At 38.7% G+C, this 23022-nt stretch overlaps 2 protein-coding genes across 2 annotated transcripts; both read left to right on the plus strand.

Annotated features, from left to right (window-relative positions):
- Positions 1 to 348: 348 nt before the first annotated feature.
- Positions 349 to 14702, plus strand: LOC117631168 (ABC transporter B family member 25, mitochondrial). The gene is made up of 18 exons (XM_034364164.1): positions 349 to 1302; positions 1436 to 1497; positions 1686 to 1729; positions 1945 to 2047; positions 2207 to 2314; positions 2522 to 2605; positions 2724 to 2784; positions 9788 to 9933; positions 10042 to 10158; positions 10556 to 10641; positions 11110 to 11198; positions 11531 to 11586; positions 12311 to 12391; positions 12530 to 12595; positions 12671 to 12763; positions 13060 to 13124; positions 13317 to 13452; positions 13851 to 14702. Exons 1-18 carry the CDS (start codon positions 696 to 698, stop codon positions 13992 to 13994), a joined length of 2148 nt encoding a protein of 715 aa, XP_034220055.1. The 5' UTR covers positions 349 to 695; the 3' UTR covers positions 13995 to 14702.
- A 317-nt stretch (positions 14703 to 15019) lies between these two features.
- On the plus strand, positions 15020 to 20171 carry LOC117632665. Its single transcript, XM_034366211.1, has 10 exons — positions 15020 to 15177; positions 16105 to 16337; positions 16509 to 16551; positions 16665 to 16743; positions 16930 to 16975; positions 17072 to 17170; positions 17436 to 17504; positions 17603 to 17792; positions 18017 to 18141; positions 18650 to 20171. The coding sequence occupies exons 2-10, from the start codon at positions 16116 to 16118 to the stop codon at positions 19967 to 19969; spliced, it is 2193 nt and encodes a 730-aa protein (XP_034222102.1). The 5' UTR covers positions 15020 to 15177; positions 16105 to 16115; the 3' UTR covers positions 19970 to 20171.
- Positions 20172 to 23022: the final 2851 nt, after the last annotated feature.

The raw sequence follows: 23022 nt of genomic DNA on the forward strand, positions 1-23022 counted from the left end.
GTGCTTTTATTTGGGGAAAACAACAAAGTTCTTAACACATCTTAATAACTATAGCCTTGTTTTGATGCCTTTTTTTTATTTTTATTTAAAAAGTTTCTTAGTTTTAAAAACAAAATGAAAACTTTTCAAATGTATTTTGGAAATATGATGTGGTGTAGTGAGTAAAATTTTCATTTTCAAAGTAAAATATGTATATAGAAAATAAGAAAAATACTAAGCACAATCGTTCATATGCGCTACATATAGGGAAAATTAGTTAATGTAAACAGATAATTTTATGAATATCATATATCCATTTTATTGACGCTTTTAAAATTCCTATACACCCTTGATTCATTTAATAAGGTCAACTATTTGAAAAGCAATTGAAATGTGTTGAACAAGAAATCTGAGGGCAAATAAATTGAACATATATAAAATAATGAATTGTAACACGAAGGAGGTTTGTACCCCAAAACTTGAACCCTCCCAACTAAACTTCAAGCGAGCAAGGCAACTGCTAGTACTATACTCTCTGTTCTGAAATTATGAAATAATATTTAACACAGATCGACTCTTCTCCCTTTTCCCTTGCCTCTGTCCTCATACATCCTTCCCTCCCTGTATAAAACCCACACAATTTGAAGTTGCTGAATTAGGGTTTTCGGTCTTCGTATGAACTAGTTCATTGGGTCGAAGAAGGAGAAGAAAGAAGAATGCTGGGTCCTACCGCATCGAAGTGGTACAGAGCCAGCGGGCTTCTCTTCCAACTTAGACACCATCGCAGCTTCAAAGCAAATTCCTTTAGCACCAGAACCGCCTTCCATGGAAACCCAATTCTCCTTCCAAAAATTTTGACTTCGAACAGCGTCCGTACAACATCAGGACTCCCTTTCCATGTCAACGCTTTCCTCTCCGATGCCTCATCAGTTCCTTCCCCGCCAGATGGCCGCTCGTGGTTCTCTACATCGCCGGACCTGAGAAATCCAACTCCTCCAGTTTCTAAGGGAACTTCCGTCGAACAGATTACGAACGTTAAGATCTTCCGAACTCTCGCAAGTTACTTGTGGATGAAAGATAACTATGAATTCCGTATCAGGGTCATTGCTGCCTTGGGCTTCTTGGTTGGGGCTAAGGTTCTCAATGTTCAAGTGCCTTTCCTCTTCAAGCTTGCTGTGGATTGGTTGAGCTCAGCTACTGGCAATGCTACCGCACTTGCTTCTTTCACTGCCGCCAATTCAACCCAGTTGGCTCTTTTTGCAACTCCTGTTTCGGTTTTAATTGGATATGGGATTGCACGCACGTGTGCTTCTGCTTTCAACGGTACTACGCAGGAAGTAATTGCTTGCTCATACCATTCCTTTGGATATTCATGCTTCAATAACATGTTCATGTATTGAAATTCGGAACTGGGTTCTTGCCCATTTCTAAAGTTCTTCAAAATTGTATTGTGCAGAATTACGGACTGCTGTGTTTTCTAAAGTAGCACTGCGAACAATTCGATCAGTGTCTAGGAAGGTATGAGTATGGCACTCCCAAAATGTCTTTTATCGAATATCCAAGCCGCATAAAACCTTAACCATGTTCTAAGTCATAATGCAAATTCTTCTTGGTTTCATATTGAACATTCTTGTTAATCTCTAAGAAAAAAGATGCCTTATATCCTAAAATCTTCTTTGTGACATATGCAATTTAAACTTTTGCAGGTCTTCTCTCATTTGCATGACCTTGATCTTCGGTATCATCTTAGGTATTCATATATATTCCTTTCCATGTTTGTTCAGAATGTATTTATTAGTTGCAGACGGGCCAGTATGTTGTGGCTTCTTAACATGCTCGAATTCATGATTTTGTTGTCATTTGGGGAGATATTAGTTTATAATAAAAGCCTTTTCAATATAGTTGATTTTGAGCTATTAGTTGCACTCTAACATTTGCATTATCATGTGGCGAATGTAATTTCAGTCGAGAAACCGGCGCACTAAATAGGATAATTGACCGTGGTAGCCGTGCAATAAATTTTATTCTATCGTCTATGGTGTTCAATGTTGTGCCCACCATCTTAGAGGTATGGATCTGTACCTTAGATGATTGTTGAGCTATTTTGATGTGTGTAAAGACACTGGCTGGACTTAGTAATGTAGTGCGAAGCTAGGTCGAGGGTTCCATCTTGCTTTTGCTTCTTGTTACTAAACAAATTTAACAGATTTGACATGTGCCTTTTCAGATATCTATGGTTTCAGGTATACTGGCTTACAAATTTGGAGCACCTTTTGCATGGATCACTTCACTATCAGTTGCTGCATATGTGGCATTTACATTGACTGTCACACAGGTATCGTGTCTCTTGCCAGTTCTTTGTTTATAGTTTCTTAGGAATGAATTGTTAAAAAAAATAAAAAAAAAATAAAGGTGCCTGACTCATACTAGTTAATCATTTTGAACCATTTCTATTTTTATAGCTATATATTTACCCGTTTATTAAGCTGCTGATAGTTTTTGTGTTGCGAATTTTGAATTAATGATTTCCTTGTCTTAACAGTGGAGGACTAAGTTTAGGAAGGCCATGAATAAGGCTGATAATGATGCTAGTACAAGGGCAATTGATTCACTTATTAATTACGAGGTAAGGTGATGTACTCTGTATATCTTCTACTCGCTTTATGCAAAATTTGATGCCTTCCATCTCCATTATTCGAATTATTTTTCTCTCGTTTCATCATCTGATGCTGTTTTACTTACAGACTGTAAAATATTTCAATAATGAAGCTTATGAAGCCAGTAAATATGATGAGTACTTAAAGAGTAAGTTGTTTTGGTCTTATCACAGTTTCTAGTTTGTTAATCCTGAACTAATACATTGTTCTGGAAACTAATATGAATTAAACTCACTAGTTCGTGATACACAAACTTGTAAAAGCTTCTATTATCTTGCTGATAAATTATAAGCCATGAATTGTCATGCCACATTTGGTGCTTGCATGTGCATACACTATAGTGCTGAAACATGTATTTCTGGGACATTTGGGTCAAGACCAATTTCCAATTTAGGTTGGGTTGTGTTTCAGATGATTTTACATGTGCATATGTATGTATCTATCATATAATATCCGCGCCAATGCACGTTCTGGTCATTCAGGTCAAATGCACGTTCGGGTCATTCGGGTCAAATGCATGTTCTGGTCATTTGGGTCAAATGCATACAACATGTATTTGTGTGTGTTGAGAGAGAGGAAGGAGAGGTCAGATGATGTAGAACAGCCCGTAGGTTTAGAGTAAACAGCCCGTAAGTTTAGAGTAAAAGCTTGAGCAATAGAACAGAGAAGAAATAAGGAATCAAGGAGAAGAATTAGAGATCGAAGAGACGAAGGGGAAGGGAAGGAATCAGAGAGTTTAAAGTAAGGAAATTTATCATTAATCAAGTCTGCCTTAAAAGATTACAAACAACTCTATTTATAGAGGCAAAACCCTTTTTAGTCTAGGAGAAGGAAAAGTAAACTTTAAGAAATAGGAAAGCAAATTAACTAATAAGAGATCCTTTAACAAGAAGGAATCTTTAAGGATCAGGAAAACTAATCCAACTAGAAGTAGGAAAACTAATAATATGCATTCTGCTTCATTCTCCCCCATCGAAAAAGAACTCGACACCGACGAGTAAACCAAGATTATGGATGATGACGTCGTTTGTAAGTACGGATGATGGGAGGACGGGATGCAGCCAAATCCAGATCATGAAGAGCATCCTGATAACTTTGCAGAAGAGTAGAATCCAATTGACAAAATTCAGCTTATGTAATCCAAGTATCCTCAGTAGCAGGCCTTCCAACCCAACGAACCAGATAACGGGTAGAACCTCCAGTAGATGAGGCCACAACTTCATGATCCAAGACGTCCTCAATCTGATATGTAGGGATAGAACTAGTAGAAGGAATACGCGGCACCATAGGAGGAGTGGAACCCTGAGCAACATCTATAGAAATAGGTGGAGAAAAGGTGCCCCGATAAGGAGATAAATTAGAAACATTGAAAATGGGACTTATATGCATATCTATAGGCAACTCAATCAAATAAGCATTGGACCCAAGCTTTTTAATGATACGATAAGGACCCATTGAACGAGCATGAAGCTTCTTAAAAGAGTGCTTAGGAAAACGTTCAGGACAAACCCGCACCATAACAAAATCCCCTTCCCGAAACTCCTGTTGACGATGATGAGCATTGGCTGCCAGTTTATAAGTGTTTGTGTGCATGGATATCTGCCTACGGACGTCATCATGCAATTGCCTAATATGTTCAGCAAATGAGGTAGCATAATCTGAGGCGCGGGCAGCCATAGGAAGAGCAACTAAATCAACAGGTGATCGGGGAGAAAATCCATGAACCATCTCAAAAGGACTCTTACCGATACTTCGATTAACTGAGTTGTTATAAGCAAACTTAGCCACAGGCAACAAGAGATCCCAATTGCCAGGTTTATCCCCAACTAAACAGCGGAGTAAATCACCAAGGCTGCGATTAACTACGTCAGTTTGACCATCTGTTTGGGGATGGAAAGCAGAAGAAAACTTCAAAGTAGTACCGAAAAGCTTCCACAAAGTCTTCCAAAAATAACTAACAAATTTGACGTCACGATCAGAAACAATGGAGACAGGGAGGCCATGCAAACGGACTACTTCCTTAAAAAATAACTTGGCCACATAAGAAGCATCAGTATTTTTGGCACAAGGCAGAAAATGTGCCATTTTAGAAAAACGATCAACTATGACAAAGATAGAGTCATAGCCGCGACTAGTCTTAGGTAAACCAAGCACGAAATTCATACTAAGATCCTTCCATGGTGTATGAGGTATTGGTAGAAGGGCATATAAACCTGTATTACGTTTGCGAGCTTTAGCTAGCTGGCATGTGCGGCATTGGGAGATGAGATGAGCAACATCACGTTTTAATGACGGTAAATAGAAACGATCTTCCACCAAGGCAATGGTTTTATCTTTGCCAAAATGTCCTGCGAGGCCGCCACCATGTAGTTCCCAAACAAGGAATTCACGAAGAGAAGTACGGGGAATACATAATTGTGTTCCTCGAAATAAGAACCCATCCCTCGTAATAAAGTCTACATACTTGCGACGGTTACCATTGGAAACTTCATGAAAAATAATTCCAAAATCTGGACAAGATGAATACTCAGTCTTAATACGATCAAACCCGGTTACTTGAACTGTCATTGTGTTATGTCATTGTGTTCAAAATAGTAGCCACGCGACTAAGGGCATCAGCTACCTTATTGTCAATGCCTGGACGGTGTCGTAAAACAAATGTAAAGATCTGGAGATATTCGGACCACTTAACATGTCGACTGCTAATGGTTTGTTGAGAGTGGAGATATTTCAAAGCTTGATGATCTGAATACAACACAAATTCGTTTGGCAGCAGGTGATATTGCCAATACCGAAGTGCTTGTACCACAGCATAAATCTCCTTGATAAGTAGAATAACGTTGCTTTGCTTCATTAATTTCTCACTAAAGTATGCTACGGGATGTCCTTCTTGGCTAAGCACACCACCAATCCCAACTCCGGAAGCATCGCATGCGACTTCAAAGACTGTAGTCAAATCAGGATGTCGAAGAACAGGCGCTTGAGTCATCTTCTATTTCAAAATTGTAAAGGCCTTGGCAGCAGCATGGGTCCAAAGAAAAGCTCCTTGTTTCATACAATCAGTTATGGGTGCCATAATAGTACTGAACCCTAGAATAAATCGTCGATAAAAAGAGGTGAGACCATGAAAGCTGCGTGCCTCTGTTAAAGTCGTGGGTGTTGGCCAATCAATAATAGCCTCTACCTTGGCAGGATCTGTGCTAACCCCAGCCGCAGAAATATTGAACCCCAAGAATAAAACTTCAGGTTGAAGAAACGATTTTTAAGTTGGCATATAGTTTTTCCTTCCGTAAAGTAGAGAATATCGTCCTAAGATGTTGGAGATGTTCCTCCCGAGAGCGGTTGTATATCAGTATGTCATCAAAATAGACTACCATTAATTTACTAATATAAGGTCGTAACACATGAGTCATCACCCGCATGAACGTGCTGGGTGCATTGGACATGCCAAAGGGCATCACAAGCCACTCATATAAGCCATCAGGGGTTTTAAACGTGGTTTTCCACTCATCTCCTTCACGAATACGGATTTGGTGATAGCCACTGCGAAGATCTATCTTTGAAAACCATTGGGAACCCGCCACATCATCCAACATATCCTCAAGTCGTGGTATGGGGAAACGATACTTAACTGTAATTTTATTTACGGCGCGACTATCTACACACATTCGCCAGGAGCCATCCTTTTTTGGGGGTAAGGAGAACTGGAACAGCACAAGGACTTAAGCTATGACGAATAAAGCCCTTAGCCAGCAATCCCTGAATTTGTCGATTTAGTTCCGCTCGCTCAGGTGGATTCATACGATAATGAGGGAGATTAGGAATTTGTGAACCAGGAACAAGGTCAATGGCATGCTGAATCTCTCTCGCTGGAGGTAGGTCATCGGGTAAGTCATCAGGTATGACATCAGAGAATTCAGTGAGGAGCTGTTGTATGGGTTCGGCAAGTGGAGTGGTGTAGTCAGATGTCGGTTTAAGCAAGAGGGCAAAGACCACACCAGTTTCTTGCAGTTCATGTGCAAAGTCTACAAGTGATAAAATACTCCATTGATGCTCCAAAGCCTTCTCTTTAATTGACAAGTTTGTTGGAACATCCTTACTTGGTCTGATGGCTGAATTGGAAGGCTTAAACGTTATGTTCTTTCCTTCATGTTGAAAAGTATAGGTGTTCTCCCGGCTGCAACTTTTCACACGACGATCATAAAGCCAAGGCCGGCCTAGGAGCACATGTGCGACACTCATAGGTAAGATATCACAATAAAGTTGCTCGTGACAGAGACCCAATTGAAGAGGAACAAGACATCTTTCGGTAACAGGTAATCTGGTTTTATCAACCCAACCAACATGAAAAGGATGAGGGTGTGGCTCGGCCTGAAGGTGAAGGCGATCAACAGCAGTTTTAGAGATAACATTAAGCGTACTTCCCCCATCAATAACTAGTTGGCATCTATTAGTACCGCAAGGGACATAGGTTTGAAAGTTACTTGTACGCTTCCATGAATCAGGAGGTGGAGATGTAGGTGTGGAATAAATACAACGCATAACACTCAGTTGGTGAAACGCCTCCTCCTCACAACAATTATCAAGTTCTGGATCATAAACAGGTTCAAGGGGCTCCACATACTCGTCCACACAAGAGTCTTCATTGAGGGAGCCAAGGGTTAAAGTTCTATGAGGACAACGAGAGGCGATGTGGCCCTTAGCGTGGCAATGATAGCATTTGATATGAGAAGCCATGGATGAGGCTGGTCCTTTTTCTGTTGCAGGTATTGTAGGAGCAAGTGGACCGGCAACGCCATATTTAGAGCTAGGAGCACTACGGTTTGGAGTAAGAATGGAAGAGTGCCCAGAATGCCCTGTGTATCGACGTTGTGGACGCAAAAAAATTTCAGCTTCCAATGCGTGGCAATATGCATCTTCCAAAGTATGCGGACGGAACCTCCGAACTTCACGTTTGACATCGTCACGAAGACCATGGATAAAGCGGGACATGGTGATGTCGGGTTCTTCACAAATCCCTGCACGTATCTTGTGTTCGATAAAACGAGCATGGAATTCAGTAACGGGTAACCTTCCTTGTGAAAGGGTCCATAATTGGTCATATAATTGATGGCGATAAAAGGTGGGAAGATATTGTTCTCGAAGCTTTAATTTCATCTTGTCCCAGAGAGTCACAGGAGGCTGTCCAAATTGGTATAGTTGCTCCTCCACGGAATTCCAATATTGTCGAGCGGCTCCTTGTAGCGTCATCTTACCAATGCGAAGCTTATGAGCATCCGTCAAATCGTACCAGGCGAAATAATCTTCCATGGCTTGAACCCAATCAAGAAACATCATGGGATCCCCACGACCATCAAAAGTAGGAGCGGTAGGCTTGATGTGGCAGATGACATCGTTGTCAAAATGGCGAGGGGGATGAGTGCCGTGATCATGTGGAACTGTCGAAGGGCCCGTGGTGTGTTGGGTATAATGGGGCGGTGCCAGAGACCCAAAAGAAAAGGGGGGCTCCAATTTAGCCTTAGGATCATCAAGCGAGAGCCCAGTGGAGCTATGAGGCATGCCGTATGGCACGGCCTTGAGTTTTTGATCCACTGGTGGATTGGGCAGAAGGCCACTCTTTGGTGGTGGCGTAGAGGAACTCGAGAGCAAGGCGGAGGTAGAAGAAGATTCAGCATGTCCAGCCCGAAAGTGATTGATAAGCAACTGAACGGAGTCTTGGAGTTTGGTGATGGCCAGGTCCGTCTTCGCACGATGTGTGGGAGCCTGTACCAACTCGTCTTTGAGGTCAATGCTGAGGTTGGAGAGTTGGGTTTCCATGCCAGCGATATCGTCAGAAACTTTGTCTTGGAACGCATGAAATTGTTCTGAAAGGCTGGCCACGGTTTGGGGCGCCATGGGAGAGAGCAAACGGAAACGAAAGCGAGGGAAGGCTCTGATTACCAATTGATGTAGAACAGCCCGTAGGTTTAGAGTAAACAGCCCGTAAGTTTAGAGTAAACGCTTGAGCAATAGAATAGAGAAGAAATAAGGGATCAAGGAGAAGAATTAGAGATCGAAGAGACGAAGGGGAAGGGAAGGAATCAGAGAGTTTAAAGTAAGGAAATTTATCATTAATCAAGTCTGCCTTAAAAGATTACAAACAACTCTATTTATAGAGGCAAAACCCTTTTTAGTCTAGGAAAAGGAAAAGCAAACTTTAAGAAATAGGAAAGCAAATTAACTAATAAGAGATCCTTTAACAAGAAGGAATCTTTAAGAATCAGGAAAACTACTAGGAGGAAAACTAATCCAACTAGAAGTAGGAAAACTAATAATATGCATTCTGCATCATCAGACCTTCATATCATACAAAATGTTCATTGTGGGGCTTTACTCTGTGTCTTCCAGTGAAATTGTTCAAGACTATGAATTAACTTCAATTATTTTGAAGTAAAAAACAATGTTATGGTGTTCTTTGCTTAATAATTTAGAATGGCTTTTCTTGCCATATGTGGTCAAAGAAATAGGTGATAATTACTTTAGTTTTTTTCATTGTTTTGAAAATTAATGATCATTGGGCACACACAAAAAGGGTCTTAGACTTCAGCTAGAGGAGTGACTAGTTGGTTCACCGAACAAGAACTGAATTTGACTTGTGCGCAAGCTATTTTGAAACTTTTCATTCTAATTTTTTAAAATTATTTTACTCTTTTTATTTATCATAGTATGATTGAAAACATTATTTTCAATTGTATAAATTTGTATTTATATGCAATGATACTAGAGACAACAACTGATGTGGCAACTTCTTATTTACGGTGAATAATTAAGTTCCAAGGTGGACCCAGATAGAAAACAAATGAAACACTGCTACATCAGTTAGTGTTCAAAAGTTGGTGTCTGGTATCAGTCAGCCTTAATTCTCCCTTCTGTTTCATGCATTTATGAGTTTGCATGGTAACCTCGGGTGGCCTTCCGCCAAGCCAACTTTTATTTTACTTTATTGAATGTCATGTGTGTGGTAGTTCTTCGTATGGTATTGGACTTGTTTGTTTCTCCTTGAAATATTTTTTTGTTAGTTTGACATTGATAATTGTGGTTTTTACATCAGAAGGTTATTTTCATTGTTTCTTAATGGTGCTTCTCTTGCTTGTGGTTATTCTATCTTTTAGGGTACGAAGATGCTGCCTTAAAAACACAACGCAGTCTTGCTTTTCTGAACTTCGGCCAAAATATTATATTTAGCACGGCTCTATCAACTGCTATGGTGCTGTGTTCAAATGGTATTATGAGTGGCAATATGACAGTTGGTGATTTGGTAATTTGCCTTGGGATTCTCATGTTTTGAAGTTTTTTTTTTTTTTAATCCTGTTTGCAAAGTGATTCACTGATAGTCATACAAATTATGGTTGAACCCAATATACAGGTCATGGTGAATGGGCTTCTATTCCAGCTATCGCTTCCACTCAATTTCCTTGGTAGTGTTTATCGTGAGACTATACAGAGTCTTGTCGACATGAAATCTCTGTTTCAGTTACTGGAGGTAAATTTAGGAACTTGCAATCTGGTTTTCAGTGATGTGTGTGTCTTGTTATATTTATTTTCAAATTACACCGACCTCTTTTACATGGCTTGAATCAAGGGACTAATATTGGACCACGCGATAATTCTATTCACTTTTTCACTGTCATAAAATCTATGCTCTTTTGTTGTAATGGACAAAATCTATTATCTTTTTATTTTTGAACCTCTTTAATGAAGAAACAAGGACATACGCACTCTACTCTTAATTTATTTACATTTTGGTTTGTATTTATAAAACTTTTAAGGTTGATATAGTTTTGTCATGCAAGCTATTTTGATAGTGGTTTTTGGTAATACATTGTTGAATTGGCCTTTTCTTTATCTGCTTTTACTTTATTTGTTGTTATTTATTGTAGGAAAGGGCTGAAATTGGTGACAAAGATGATGCAAAGCATCTGAAGTTAAGTGGGGGGAGCATTCAATATGACAACGTACATTTCAGGTGGTTGATGCTTCGCTTGCTGTCCTTATAGTGTTAATGGAGCATTTCAAGACCATTGATTTTTTTATATAAAAAGCTCTTAATTTTCTGAAATCAAATGCTATTTTGTGTCAATAGCATGGGAGAGGCTGAGAGTCAGAAGACTCGTTTCTTTTGCTATTTAGGGTCTTTAAGAAAAAAAACCTCGCCTAAGAAGAAGACTTAAATTTGGCGGGCCAAGGTGAAGGCTTTGCTTGCCTCCCCTTCTGAGGCGGCCTTCTTCTCTCTGGCTGTTCTATCATTAATATATCATCTAGTACTTTATAGTAGTCTGTAGCTAGCATGATGTTAAAAAACGTTTTTTTGGACTATAGCTGTGATCCATATATGACAAATTTAAATTAACATTTATCAAATGTGATATTATTGTTACTGTGTAATTTATGTAATCCATTGCTGATGCACTACATCTGTTTTCTATTTGTACAGTTATCTGACAGAAAGAAAGATTCTTGATGGGATATCATTTGTTGTACCTGCTGGGAAGAGTGTGGCTATTGTTGGAACCAGCGGAAGTGGTAAGGCTTGTCAGGATTTCCTCTGTGTCTTGGCGTCTTCCCTTGATTCAAAATTCGTTTCCTCTTTAAATTCATTTATTGTTTGACATGAAATACCAGATATTAATGTTTTTTGGGTGCTGTTGTGGAGACATGGTTCTACCACAGTTCTGGTGTTTTTGCTTAATGTTAGTCTGGAAGTTATTAGGATAAGCAAGTGATGCCCATGCATATCTAATTGTTTTTAATTTTTGTATTAATTATTATTAGTATTGCATGATGCAGCATATATCTGTTCTTTATTCTATATTCTTGGATCATCATGAATATATTGAATTGGCATCTGTTTGCAGGCAAGTCAACCATTCTCAGATTGCTCTTCAGGTTTTTTGACACCCATTCTGGAAGTGTAAGACAACTGATCCTGTTTTTTGTAATTATCTGTTGGTACAATATTGGCTTAATTTATAAAGCATGTAGCTTTCTTAGCGTTGGAGTCTAATCTTGATGGTTCTAGTTGTGAGTGGTAATCACTTGACAGGTTTTGCCTTGCTTATTGTATCATTGCTGAAAATCTTTGTGCTGGTTGCAATTTCTAATCAGTTAGACAAACTTTATGACGGTGAAATATAATAGGTGACTTTCTGTCGATCTACTCATCAGCTTAAAACATGTCTGAAGTTAATATAAATTTTAATCTGCAATATTCCCTGAAAAATAATGATCCACATAACTTAATAAAAATTTGTATTTGAATTATGAGCATATTAGAGATACCAAGGAACAGTTAAATTAAAAGGTTTAAACCAAAAGAAAAGAGGTTAAGGACCTAATTGGGTAGATTAAAGAGGGCAAGCGAGTTGACGTTGAGAAGAGAAAGTTGTTATGTCCCATTCAACCTCCTCTAGGATGCAATTTCACAATGTGGGCATAATAATTAGTTTGTTAACTCCAATTTTCTTGTTTTTCTTAATATACTTAATTGTTATGAACCGAAAATCAGTCTGTATTCCCAGCACCACCACCAGGAACAATTTAATAAAAACCCTTAGCTTGCCATTATATTATGTTTGTAGTTCACAATTCACATGGACATTCTTCCTATTGAAGATCATAATTTTTGTCATTCACAGATAAAGATAGATGGTCAAGATATTCGGGATCTGACACTTGAGAGTGTACGGAAGTCTATTGGCGTTGTGCCTCAAGATACAGTAAGTTTAAATAAGTAAATTTTGTTTTGTTTCTCGTTTTAGTTGGTGCTACTGCAAACTGAGAGGTTGCATTTTGGGATCTTGTTGGTCGTAAATAGTAACATCCTGATAAGGAAATAACTTGTGCTTCATTGGCAGGTACTTTTCAATGACACAATATTTCATAACATTCATTATGGTCGTCTTTCAGCAACAAAAGAAGAGGTATGCGACAGACTAGTATTGCGCACTGTTGACTCTACTTTGCTATTTTCTTGGCCTAATGGTTATTCTGTTTAGGTGTATGATGCCGCTCGTCGTGCAGCAATACATGACACTATCATGAAATTCCCTGACAGGTATTCTACTGTTGTGGGGGAACGAGGACTCAAGGTGAGAAGACTGAATATGCTATTTACTAAGTAATTTGTTTGCTTTAATAGTGGGCTAAACATCCCTCTTTAAGAGCTAGGCTGGGTTGGGGTACTGCATGTATTAAATTTTTGCGGAGTTGCACATTTACCTCCTGCAAAGTCAGTTCTTTGTACTGTCGTTTTAAAATTATTTGTAATGATCAACCGTGTAACATGCTGACTGAAGAAAAAGGGGAATAAAGGAATTGCAACTGTTTGTTAATTTTCTTCGTTGGACTTTTGAATTCTGAAAAGTATGATGATAATTCTGTGCAGTTAAGTGGTGGTGAGAAACAGCGTGTGGCACTGGCTCGTGCATTCTTGAAAGCACCTCCAATTCTGTAACCGTTCTAATCTTTCCTCCGTCATTTTTCTTCTATTTGTTCATGCTGTCTGCGATTTTGTATCCGTGGATAAGTTCAAAGTTATCCTTGACTTGCTAATGAATTAAATCTTTTAGGAGAAAGTAGACCACAGCAATCTAATATATCCTGAGCATTTTATGATTATTATTTTTTATTTGACACCCACAGGTTATGTGATGAAGCTACAAGTGCACTAGATAGCACCACGGAAGCGGAAATATTAAATGCATTGAAGTCCTTGGCAACTAATCGAACTTCAATTTTCATTGCCCATAGGCTAACCACTGCAATGCAGTGCGATGAGGTAACATTCTTCCACCTCTGTGTTTCTTCTCCTTCATTTTTTTAATGTTTTTCTATGTCAACTTACCACCTCTGTTTTTGACCTGAACATCTTTGCTTTCTAATTCATTCTTTGGCTCAGTTTATGCACAAAGAGTATTGTATGAGTTGCTATTTGGTGAAATTAACAAACTCTCTTCTACCATATACATACCGTTTCATTCGTAGAAACCAAATGCATTGGGAGAGCAATTTCTGCCATCTATTGAACTCTGAGTTATTAAATGTCTTGTAGTATTGAGTAACCCTTATCAAAGCCTTTGATGTTCTACCCTCATCCTACTATTCCTTTATCTTTTCCTATTCCTTTTATTATGTTGCAATATCTTACTCTGTGTGTCTTGCCAAATCAATTCTCAGATAATAGTTCTGGAGAACGGGAAAGTGGTTGAGCAGGGGCCCCATGATGTTCTCTTGTCTAAGGCGGGGAGATATGCACAGCTCTGGGGACAGCAAAATAACACAATTGATGTGCTTGATTCCAGCGTCAAATTGGGGGCATGAATGTTGTTCCCATTCCTCCATCACTCTCTCCCTCCAGAAATAAGAAAGAGTGGCTTAAGAAGTTGCTTTTCTGTCTGCCTTCCAGTATTCTATTAGCCACCTTGGATATTGAATTATAGGTATATCAATGCACTTTGGAGTAAGCAATGTTCTCAGGTGCGCTTGAAAGATTGATAAATGGCATGTGTTTTTTGCCATAAGATCCTTGTATGATCCTCACTTGACTATTCTCAGTTCCCTTTCATGTGTCTTTAAGTTCCAAGGACGTGCTTCTGTGATGAGGTAGGTACTGGTTGATTACTCAAACAAGAATGTGATGCTTGTAGGCCAGTTTGGTACTGGCTGTACCTTCTGATAAATTGTACAGAAGCCACCTTAGCTTTGAGAAGCATGCTCTGTGTTACTGGGGCAGCCTACAAACAGCGGAAGCAATTGTGTAAACTAGCCTACTGATAGCGGAAGCAGTTTCTTAACTATCTGCTGCTGCTTAGGATTGAATGCAATTCTTCCCTTTTATGCATCAATTTAGGAAGGATTGAAGAAACTTTTTTGTTCTATGTTTTAGTCAAGCAGGACATCTTCTCAATTGTATCACTTATGCACTCTTTGTATCCAATGCAATTGGTTTTGTGCTTTCAGTTCCATTTATTCATGCACAATTTGTAAATCAGAGTGTAAGTTTTGGTAATTTATGTTTATACATGTATCTTCTACCTTTCTGCGCAAATTGTGCCGAGCATTGTGTGTATTTATTGTTCTTTATTGTGGTTATGGAGTAGAATGTAATTTAGCTTACGTGTACTTTTATCGTATCGAAAACAACATTGCCATGCATTAGCATCGTGCCAAATCTGGCGTAACAAATGCATGTTGAACAAGTTAGGAAGTTACTGGCACTTATAAATGGAGAATTTGATCACCGTACAGTTGTCACAATGCTCGTTGCATGTAACGCTAACCCGAGCACCTAACCCGGTCACCGACAAGAGTACCTAGCTTATAAATTTATCTGTAGAAAGACTCTTGATCACTTGATTCTCAGAGTGTGCCTTGAATGTATGTTAGTACTTGATGAAGATCCTTGAAATGGAGACGTGATGAGGATTTTGCCAGTTTTGACAGAGTTGTAGGGTGGTGACCTGCTTTCAATTTTCCCTTTTTGACAAGAGGAAGTGTTCATTTGGTAATTTACCATACTCTCTCATTTGCTTCTACCAGAAGTGCTGCTTTATCTGCTTACTAGACATCTATTCTTTGCTCAAATCTACCTTCTATATAGGATCTGTGTCCATAGCTGCAATTTTACTATGTTTTTGAACAATTTTCTTTTGAGTTTCTAAGGTCCCTTTGGCAAGCTTTCCTGTCCATGTCAATCTTTTATTTTAATTACAGTGATTTTTGTTTTTCATGGAAAAATAGAGTTCAAAATACAAAAATTACTTCTGCTGTCGAATGGAAAAAGGGGGAACTAACGGAGATTTTGCAATCCTAATAGTGGCACGCTCGCGCAAACACAAGGCGTTAGATCAATTCAAAGTTTCTTGTGGCTTGACAGAATTTGACAGATCCCTACCATATGGTCTATGTAGGCTTATCATACTCATTACCCTTCTGCATGTAGTGCTAATATAAAATGGAAATGTTGTTTGGTCCATTTTTGGTTGATGGAAAAGATAGAAATATGGTCACCTTGTAAATCTTCTTTCTTGCCTTCTTTTTGTGGTAAATCTAGCAAAGTAAGTAAGAGGCATCAGAGATGAGCTGTAAATTTGCTGGTGCTGATGTGGGTGCAGCCGTTACAATGTACTTGCAGAATTACCAAAATTGAGTCTTTTGTTTTCCACCCCATCCCCCCCCACAAAGGGTCAAAACAATGGTCAATAGTAAGTCCTGTATGATGTCCTTATTTTATTTCTACTCATTTAGACGTTTATAAGCAGAGTGGTTTTAGTTCTAACTTCACTTCAGGTAAGCTATTTTTCTCATGTTCTTTCTTTCTTTCTTTTCTATGGAGTAATTTTTAATGGCAGTAACATGGAAAGTAAAACTTGTTACAAAAGCTGATATGGTAATAGTAGCAGAAAATTATAAACATGGGTTGATATTACAGGGGTATATAAAATGTGGGAGGGAAGTGAAGTAGTTGGAGGGAGAAGGAAGAGTGCCCGAATATCAGCATTGAATAAGGTGAAGAGGAACAATGAATTCTCCAAATCTGGTGACAACGTTGTTGGCGAGAATGGTCAGAATCAGGCTCATGTTACAGCAAGAGCAGCAGCTTCTGCTGCCAAGAGAGGCCGCAAGCGCAAAAGACTTAAAGATGTTGGCCTATCATCTCAACAGGTCCCTCTGTCCCTACCTTGCTCTTACATGTATATATGTGTGTGTGCACACACGCATATATAAATTGGACCTCTAGTTTATCTTGGGATGCTGATTTGAGCTTCAGGGTTCTTACCATAACTTGCAGCTTCAGTGTTTGATGCTTTTTTTCTCATCTTGAATTGCATGCAGGATGGTGAAGACCAAGAACAAGAAGACAGTTCGATCATGAACGGTGAGCCTGTTCTTGTTATATAACATAGATGTTAACTGAAGTCAAGTGATTTTAACACCCTAATCATTTAGATTTCTGAATGTGGTAACTTAGTTATTGTTCATATTAATTAGATGAAGCAGAAAATCTGTCATCTGATGAGCAAGTGCCACAAAAACGCATATTTGAGTTCATCCTTGATATGCTGCAAAGGTTTGAGTGCGTTTTTCTTTTCATTTTTCCTTTAATCAGAAGTTAATCAATTTAATTTCAGACCCAAAAAAAAAAAAAAAAGTTAATTAATTTAATTGTTTGAATTACTAGCTAGAAAATTATTTAAGAACGTGGATTATTTACGCGATATATGGTTTTTTATCCTAATCATTCTGCTTTACATAGGAGAGACGTATTTGGAATATTTGCACAGCCTGTTGACCCTCAACAGGTTAGTTCTATACTTTGGTTTCTAAACGTTTTTTTGTTACAGATGTTCTGCTTCCTTTCTGATTAAAAAACAATGATCTGTTTCTTGCTTTCTAAGGTGAGGTCCTATGACTCAATTATCAAAGAGCCAATGGATTTTGGCACCATGAGGGCAAAACTACATGAAGGAATGTACAACAACTTGGAAGAATTTGAGGTTCACTCCCATATAAACACTTTTCCTCCTTGTTCTCTTATTCTTTCGTCTTCTTGTTATTGCATTCAGGAGAAGGAAAAAAATTATCATCTCTTTTGTGTTTAAATTGCACCAAGTTTTATTTGTAAGTGGTGAAACTATGTGCAGGCCTCTATATGTTAAGGAGCGAAGTGAGGAAGAACAGAAAATTTATTGAAATTTTGATATTATGTTGTAGAACATTTTATGAAGTATTAACTGATTTTTCATTCCTTTGAATTTACAGCATGATGCGATTCTGGTATCCAAAAATGCAATGCACTTCAACTCATCAGCCACCGTATATCACTTCCAGGTGGGCTCATTTATTTGACATGATGGTACAAGAGTACATGCATATCAATTGTTATCTATCTTAGTTTTCTTTGTGAATGCTAACATAATGCTTTCCAGGCTCAGCGCTTACAAGAACTAGCTGAGGAGCTTTTCAGGGGTCTGAAAACAGATCCTGAACGTTTTCTGTTAGAAAACTCGCTGAAAAGAAGATGCCCTGATAGGAAGCCCCAAAGTGAAGCCAGAGGTTTATGCAGAAAGCATGCTACGCCAGGCAGTGTCAAAAGAAGAAAAACAGATTCGAACCCTGGTAAGGGGGGAAAAACATGCTAAGTTGCAACATTGTTCTTCTGAAGGCTTACCTCTTCTTGCCATAGATGTTATCATTGAACTTACTGCTATAGTTTATCAACTCATGATTGGATGATAACTAGAACAGCATACTTGGAAGATATTTGGAAGAGTTTCCATCTTCAGCCATGCATGGATTGAAAAGGAAGCTAATTTGGTTTCATTTTCCCTTGCTTTGCACAGGATTGAGAGATGGTAGGAATTCAAATTTAGTCGAAACTCAGCGGCGTCAAACTTATTGGAGGCCTTCCAATGACGATGAATCTTTATTCTCAACTGTCTACAATGCCCCCAAATCACTTTTTCATGTAAGTTACCATACATCCTGCTTACACGAGAACTTGGTCTAACAGATGTTAAATACCATGATATAACCTCACCTGCATAAGGAAGCACAGCATGTTAGTTGCTTGCCAACAAAGATTTTGCATAACTTATTCACTGATATGTTTCATATGCAAAGAGAAACAGACTTTTACTTGGCCTGCACTTTGTTCCATAACCGGAAGAGTGTGGCAGCTTGTTCTGTATCCTACCTCTTTCTCTGGTGGTGTTAACTGTTATGGAAGGTGCTTTTGCTGCCAATCTTATATACATCAAATCAGGGATAGCATTTATTAAATGGTTATGGAACTTTATAAAAGTGTTTGATAATCAAAATTAGCCCACCAATCTGAGTATAGTATGCGTGAACTTTGAGATTATTTACTTCTGAAGTTTGTGAGGAGGAGGTTATGTATGATAGGTTCAAACAATAATTTTTGCCAAACTTGTGTATGATGAGATATATAACTAGATTGCTTCTTGACATTGTAGATTGATGCTGGTTTTGGATATAGAGAAAGTCTCATGCGGTTTATTAAATATTTGGGGCCAACAGCTCAAATGATTGCCCAGAGAAAGTTAGAAAGTCTTATTGAAGCTCCAAATTGCCAGTCTCAGACAACCCCTCCGGTCCAGACCCCAAATGATCCGACTTCCACCCTATCTGCCCCAGGGGTACCTGGTCATCCTGCTGTTGTTAATACAGGCCAAACGACTCAAATGCAACATAATTCCCTATATAACTTCCCAAGGGATGCTAATGTTTCATATTTTCATGGTGATGCTTCTGCACGAAGATATGCCCCGGCCAGAGCTGGCATATGTATCAATGAGGGTGCTTACAAGGGAAATATGATTGTTCCTGGCACATCCAGATTAGGCATGGAGAGCAATCTCAATGACCCAAAAGGGAAAATGATTCTTCAGGTAGCCGAGGGAAAAGACACTTATAACAAAGCTTTGCATGAACAGATGGCCATTGATATTAACAAAAACATGAACATCCCTGGTCTTACCACTGGCATAGGACTTCAGGGAAGTAACATGGAAGGCAGAGCTCCTCAAAATCAAAACAGCAAGGTTCGGTTAGAATCGTATATTCGTGTCGTTAGAGATTTGAGTAGTCCTGGGACCTCAAACAACAGCATAAAGTTTAGGACTCTGGATATGTTAGCCAAACCTAACAATGTAGGAAACCAGCTGCTTCAGCAAGCTCAATTGTCTAGAACTGCATATCACTCTAATCAGTCAAGGCTGCTAGAGATCATGTCTAGAAGCAACACCTATTTGAGGCCATCATCTTACATGCCTTCACCAGCTCCAAAGTTGCCGAGTTTGGGTCAGGGACAAACTTCCTTTAATGATTTTGGCTCAAAACTGAATAACAATTATGCAGCTAGCTCGGCACAGGCAGGTCATCTTTCTCAACTAAATAACTATGCAGCAAGCTCAGCACAGGCAGGTCAGCTATCTTCACTGAATAACTATGTAGCTAACTCTGCACAGGCAGGTCAGCTGGCTCAATGGAACCATCCCGGTACAGCGCGAAGTATGCAAGAAATCGGTAGTTTTCCAAGTATGAGAGTGAAGCTCGGTGAGGATCACAGGCCATTGGCAAATGGTATGTTTATGAGGAAAGAACAAGAGCTTGTGTTATCAGCTCAGGGAATAATGAAGCCCCCATTGTACAATGAAATTGGCACCCATGAAAGAGCTACAACTCATCAATGGTACCAAGAGGAGCCTACTTCTCCATCTTTTATATCTTTGCTGGAGGACTCTCAGCAGCCTAACTTGGCTCTGCAGCTGTGAGTTGAACTTAGAGAAGTGGACTGGTTCTGTGTGTTCTCTTTTTTTACATGTCTGTGCTTCTATGTTATTATCTGCCCTTGTCCCAGTTGAGAGACAATTTTAATTATGTTGTAATGTTAATGTACTATGTCTTCATTTCTGTTCATCTATGTATGCTCCCTTTTGGACTTCATTTAAAAACCAAGGAAAATAAAGAAAAAGAGAGAAAAAAAAAATTTCAGAAAAGGGTTGTAGGGTTTTACTTTTATTCTTTTTTGGTTGGAGCATTTGGTGATGATATTTCATAATGCAGCAGCAGCAGCAGCATCAAAAGACTCATCAGTTGTTAAAAGAGGGTAAGTGAAAAGCAGACAAAAAGCACTTATTCCTAGTGAAAGCCACTTCTCGCCTGAAGATGACTGGCTCCTTCCCTCAATCTTATACATAATAATTTTATATTAAGGGTCGTGTCCTGTTCTAAGCAGATACTTAACCGTCCAATGACAAAAACCAAGTGCACACATTAATGATTAAACAACACAAGCCCAGGGTATCTGAGATTCTTCAAGTGCATTCAAATTTAGGTTAACTTATTCAACTGGTGGTACTTTTCTCCACAGATTTAGATAACACGTCAACATGATTTGATATGCCGAACTCACAGCCACCTCTTCAGTGGGGGAATTTCATTGTAGAAGAGGGACCAGTGTTCCATATATCTATCATTTTCACTCACCAGGGGTTTAACTTTAGAGGGCAGGACCACCTGCATCTTAACTCTCTCTCTCTCTCTCATCTACAAGCTCTTGGGAGATATTATAAGAAATATAAAACAAAAAAGTAAATAAACATTCGTACACTTGCAGTGTGGTGCGCTAAGGGTTGGAATTGTTTGTCCTTGACATTCATTGGTGCTTCATTTCTTTACACTTTAATCTTTCGGAGTCGAAACTAGTTTAAGCTTTGGGGTCCAGTAGTAGTCATCTAACATAAAATCATGCATCGTTTCGGTTCTCATAAAATATACGAGCTTACCCAGATAAAACCCTGGACTAATTAATTCCATAAACATAACAAATACAAGGGTTCTTCTCTCGCAGATTTGAGGCAGCATCATTCTATTGAACTGGACCTCTCTTTTTTTTCGTTGGTAATGTAATGTGGCATATTCCCTCCATGCCTATCTTGGAAATGAACTAGGTAGATGTGGGCAGTTGGACTTCCAAAGAAGCCCTAATAACAAAAGCAAAATAAGACCAGTTGTCGTCTAGTAGGGTTTTCACGCATTACAGCATTAGCAATTACACAGATTTCTTAGAATGACATCAACGCAAAATAAAATAGAGAGGATCAGACAACATGGCAACACCCCCCCATATGGAAGAAGAATATTAATTAACTTCACCTTAATAAACTAATCAAACACCATAACACAAGCTCATTACTCGATAAATACAATTAAAAATCTACTTCAAGTGTACTTCCAATATCTTTTTTTGTGTACTTCCATTATCGACACCCAATGAACTGCTTATTTTATTTCACTTCAGATCTTCACACACACGTAAGATACCTACAAAAAAAACCAAGTGGGGGGTTTTGAGCTCCATAAAAAAGAAGAAAATAACTTCTCATAATCTTTTAAAGAATCATTTTTTTTTTTTTTCAAATACAAGCGATAATATAGACAATGAAGAAGAGGAGGATTCAAACATTGGAGCAAAAGGATAATCTCACTACCCTTATACCCTAACCAACTAATCTCACTGTCCTAATGCTCTGACCAATTGGCCTAACTCATATGTGAAAGAGAATCAGATTTTTACTGAGATATTATGCCACAAAAGTAAAAAGGAGAGACTGTTGGGTTGTTTAAGTAATTATACGGTGTGTGATACATATGATGCATGTATAGGGTTCACGAATGCCAAGGAAGCATGAAGGGTGGGTTGAAATAGACATGGCATGTATAGTCTATCTATAGATAGGTAGGTAGCTCCAAGTTCCAACCTCTGGTTCTGAGAGACTCAGACTGATCTGAGACTGCGTTTTTAGCCCCACTTGAGTACACAGACGTAGACATGAGGCCAAAACGCACGGGCTACTTAATTATCAATGCATGCCACAAAATCTGCTTCTAATTATATCCACTTCCCAAACATGGCCAAACCAATAAAGACAACCAACCACAGCCTCCATGTTTCTCACTCAATTTTCCCTAACCATGAACATAAAAGCACTTTTACTTTATTGTTTTTCCAGTGTGACCTCACTCACCGGCTTTGTACGTTCTCTTTTGATTCTCTAGTTTTTACTAAAATTAACAATCTCTATAAAAAATAAAAAATAAACACCAGAAAACTTCTATGAAACGGGTATAGCGCTATTTTGCTATTCTCGGCCAATCAGTCTACCACGCGAAAAAAGTTATCACGCGTGATATATCATGATTGGCTACCATGATTGGCCGGGAATAGCAATTTCATGTGAGGGAAATAATTGTTCCCAGCTAATTTCATGACCTCATCATCCTCTTTTCCTTTCCAATTTATTTCCTGGTACCGGCCAAAATAGATATATATACAGAATAAAAATTGTACACTTCGTTGCCAAACTTCAACTAAAATCCAGTATAATGCCCTGCAAAGAAATTAATATATAAAAAAGCAGCCCAAACAGATGTTTTAAGGTAGATTCAAAACAACAAATGGTTCAACTTCGACCCTTCAGTCAGCAATAAATGGAAAGGCAGCATAATCTACTTCACTCAGGAATGTGTAAGAAACATAAGATTACTTGGGGAAATTATATATTACTCAAGAAAACATATTAATAGAAATGGCAAGGTATTTAAAGGCAAATATAACAAAGAAGACAATAAAAGGGAGCTCCCTTCAGTCCAAGCACAGAGAAGAAAAGGATGAAATTTATCTCCCGCATCATTCACACATTCGCAGTAGAAACATCAACACCCTTTTCTACTGTGTTTGAATGAATGAGTCGGCAGCTAATCCAAACCCTTTGCCCTTCCATGAGTGGACTGAAGAAAGCTCACTTAAATCATCTCTAAGAAT

This window comes from Prunus dulcis, chromosome 6 (assembly GCF_902201215.1).
Source record: "Prunus dulcis chromosome 6, ALMONDv2, whole genome shotgun sequence".
Taxonomy (NCBI): domain Eukaryota; kingdom Viridiplantae; phylum Streptophyta; class Magnoliopsida; order Rosales; family Rosaceae; genus Prunus; species Prunus dulcis.

Bases quoted from the DNA above. Each gene is read 5' to 3' on its own strand.
- LOC117631168 (XM_034364164.1), top strand. From the start codon at position 696: ATGCTGGGTCCTACCGCATCGAAGTGGTACAGAGCCAGCGGGCTTCTC. The intron at 2,606-2,723 runs GTAAGGTGATGT...TTTTACTTACAG, and splicing joins ATTCACTTATTAATTACGAG to ACTGTAAAATATTTCAATAA. The intron at 13,125-13,316 runs GTAACCGTTCTA...TGACACCCACAG, and splicing joins TTGAAAGCACCTCCAATTCT to GTTATGTGATGAAGCTACAA.
- LOC117632665 (XM_034366211.1), top strand. From the start codon at position 16,116: ATGTGGGAGGGAAGTGAAGTAGTTGGAGGGAGAAGGAAGAGTGCCCGA. The intron at 16,744-16,929 runs GTTTGAGTGCGT...TGCTTTACATAG, and splicing joins ATCCTTGATATGCTGCAAAG to GAGAGACGTATTTGGAATAT. The intron at 18,142-18,649 runs GTAAGTTACCAT...TTGACATTGTAG, and splicing joins CCCCCAAATCACTTTTTCAT to ATTGATGCTGGTTTTGGATA.